The sequence below is a fragment of the Austrofundulus limnaeus genome, unplaced genomic scaffold (genome assembly GCF_001266775.1).
Source record: "Austrofundulus limnaeus strain Quisiro unplaced genomic scaffold, Austrofundulus_limnaeus-1.0 Scaffold116, whole genome shotgun sequence".
NCBI classification, from domain to species: domain Eukaryota; kingdom Metazoa; phylum Chordata; class Actinopteri; order Cyprinodontiformes; family Rivulidae; genus Austrofundulus; species Austrofundulus limnaeus.
In genome coordinates this window covers 1,084,124-1,086,386 of record NW_013952518.1, presented here as the reverse complement: position 1 = coordinate 1,086,386, position 2,263 = coordinate 1,084,124, and the positions used below count along the sequence as shown (strand labels likewise).

At 37.8% G+C, this 2,263-nt stretch overlaps 2 protein-coding genes across 3 annotated transcripts in view; one reads left to right on the top strand and one right to left on the bottom strand.

The window, feature by feature from the left end:
- il17rel (interleukin 17 receptor E-like) overlaps positions 1 to 2,263 on the top strand; it is a 46,410-nt gene that overhangs the window by 14,945 nt on the left and 29,202 nt on the right. The gene's annotated exons all lie outside the window — the stretch shown is intronic.
- The window catches only part of LOC106521806 (protein phosphatase 1H), a 17,146-nt gene that overhangs the window by 9,195 nt on the left and 5,688 nt on the right, over positions 1 to 2,263 (bottom strand). For both annotated transcript variants that reach the window (XM_014014544.1, XM_014014545.1), the window contains exon 2: positions 712 to 901. In XM_014014544.1, the coding sequence (XP_013869998.1) occupies positions 712 to 901 (190 nt within the window). The remainder of the gene's footprint in view (positions 1 to 711; positions 902 to 2,263) is intronic.

Sequence of the window (2,263 nt, the reverse complement as noted above, 5' to 3'; positions counted from 1 at the left end):
ACCTTTAACAAAACAAAACATCAAATCTTTCTAGAACAACAAATTATATGAATACAGATTATATTGTTTCATATTTTTTAACAATCTAGCCTTTATCATTCTTTTAAACATGTACAGTGATTTGGCACTTTTAATAACATCTTCCAGATTATTCCACAATCTGACTCCTTGGATTGAGGTGCACCGTTCATTCAAACTAGTTCTAAATTTAAGTTTCATGAACATCTCTGTCYCCTTAAGATTATTACAGCTCACTCTTTTTACAAAGTTTTTCTGGATGTTTAAAGGTAATGTGTTTTGGTGTACTTTATACAGAATGATTTCAGTTTACAAAATAATATATTAGATGGGTATTGGTAGTTTTTTTCGAGTGATAATTCTTACAGCTCTTTTTTGCTAAACAATAACAGGATTTATAATAGCCTTACCTATAGTTCAACACAATAGACCAAGTGTGGAACAATTAATGCGTTAAATAACATATTTTATCATTAAACAAGTCCCTTACTTTGCAAAGCAATGCAATAGATTTAGCTAGTTTTATTCTTAAATAACTTATATGAGGTTTCCATGTCAGTTTCTCATCAATAATAACACCCAAAAACTTCACCTCACTGACTCTGTTTATCTCTACACCATCAACTCGAAATGGGATGTTAACAGTTCTTTAGGTTCTGCAGGAGTACGTGGTACCAGGTACYAAGATTTTACCTCTCCCATTCTGTTGTACTCCAGCCGAAGCCCCAGGCCTTCTCCGTTGGGTAGGGAGTTGCGTCTCTTGGCTGTGGGGGTCTTGCTGGGCGTGGAGGGGGGGCAGTAGCTCATTGGTCTCCTTCTGGCCACGACCACTTCACAGCAGGCCTGGTCCTCGTTCAGCGAACTCTTACCAGCGTTGATCACCCTGTAAGAGCAACATCAGGACTTTTACTTTGGTTTCCTACGGTCTTTGACCCCGGTCCAGCCCAGACGGCTCACCGCAAAGTCCCAGGAATTAGTCGGTGGATAGAGTTATAGGTCGTAAAACAAGAACCAACTCAGAGGTACTTCAACTTAAACTAGAGAAATTGAATTTTCCACATAATGCAGTATGAGTTGTTGAAATAGCAAAAAATACACAGAAGAAAAAATCGGATCTCAATAGTGCAAATGCTTTCTAAGAATTCACAAAATAACCATCACTKATCAACAAGCAAAACCAAAGTAAATGTCTCCTAAACAAGCACTGAAATGATCTTGTACCATCCACAAAGCTTATAACAGTGGTTGGGTAACAGCTAAAAAAAAAAGCTGGTGTAATTGAGTTAATAATAAAGTGTGAAAAAAACGAGATCGGTTCATCTGACAGACGTATCTGGAGGCTGTTGTCGACTGTGTGAAAACAGAAATCGGCAGCTTTATTTATAGACTCAAACTGTGGGCTGTTTTCTTCTCAGCACCGTCTGGTCCTCGCTTTTAGATTCTGTCGGAAACAGGAAGTGACTAGAAAAATCGGGGTCATAGAAAGACATGACGCGAGCGTTATATTTTTCTTTCTGATGACGTTTTTTTAAGTTGAGGTGTTTATATTAAAATAGATTAAACAGCAAAATAAAAAAGCTCTCTGAGCTACAAAGGTCATTGAAAACAAGCATTATTTTTTTATACAAGCTTGTCTGTTTGTGTGGGGTTTTTTTAGGTGGCATTGCTTTAATAAATACAACGAAAAAAGTCAATTTGCACAATTGGTAAAACAGTTATTGCAAAACAATCCTGTGTACACAGAACACATAATTCAATAATCCTAGTCGATTGCACAAAAAGGCTGCAGCTGGTGTTTTTGTTTGCGTGCGACTGGAAGTACTCCTCCGACTCATTTGTCCTCATTTCACTGAGCACAAGAAGGACTTCCTTTCCCCGCCAATCAAACCTTTGTTTGGTTCACAGCAACGTGTTCCGCTCATTCGGATTCCAATCTCATTTTCCCCTTACTGTCATGAACCTGAAGACATTGGGCCTCATGCAAGAACCATTCGTACGCACAGATTTGTTCTTAAGTTGTGCGTACGAGTGATTTAGAATTTGTGGCATTCACCAACGTTTTCGTATTCGAAGATTTTTTTCAGATACGAACAAAATTCAGGAGTGGTCCAGACCTGTCGTATATTTTACGAGCAGTCAGTCTGCTGTTATCCAGATGGATTTTTCCTCCCTAATAACTTTACATTTCGTTAGTATGAAGATAATTTGAGTTGAAAATAAATCACACTCCATAATTATGTTGACA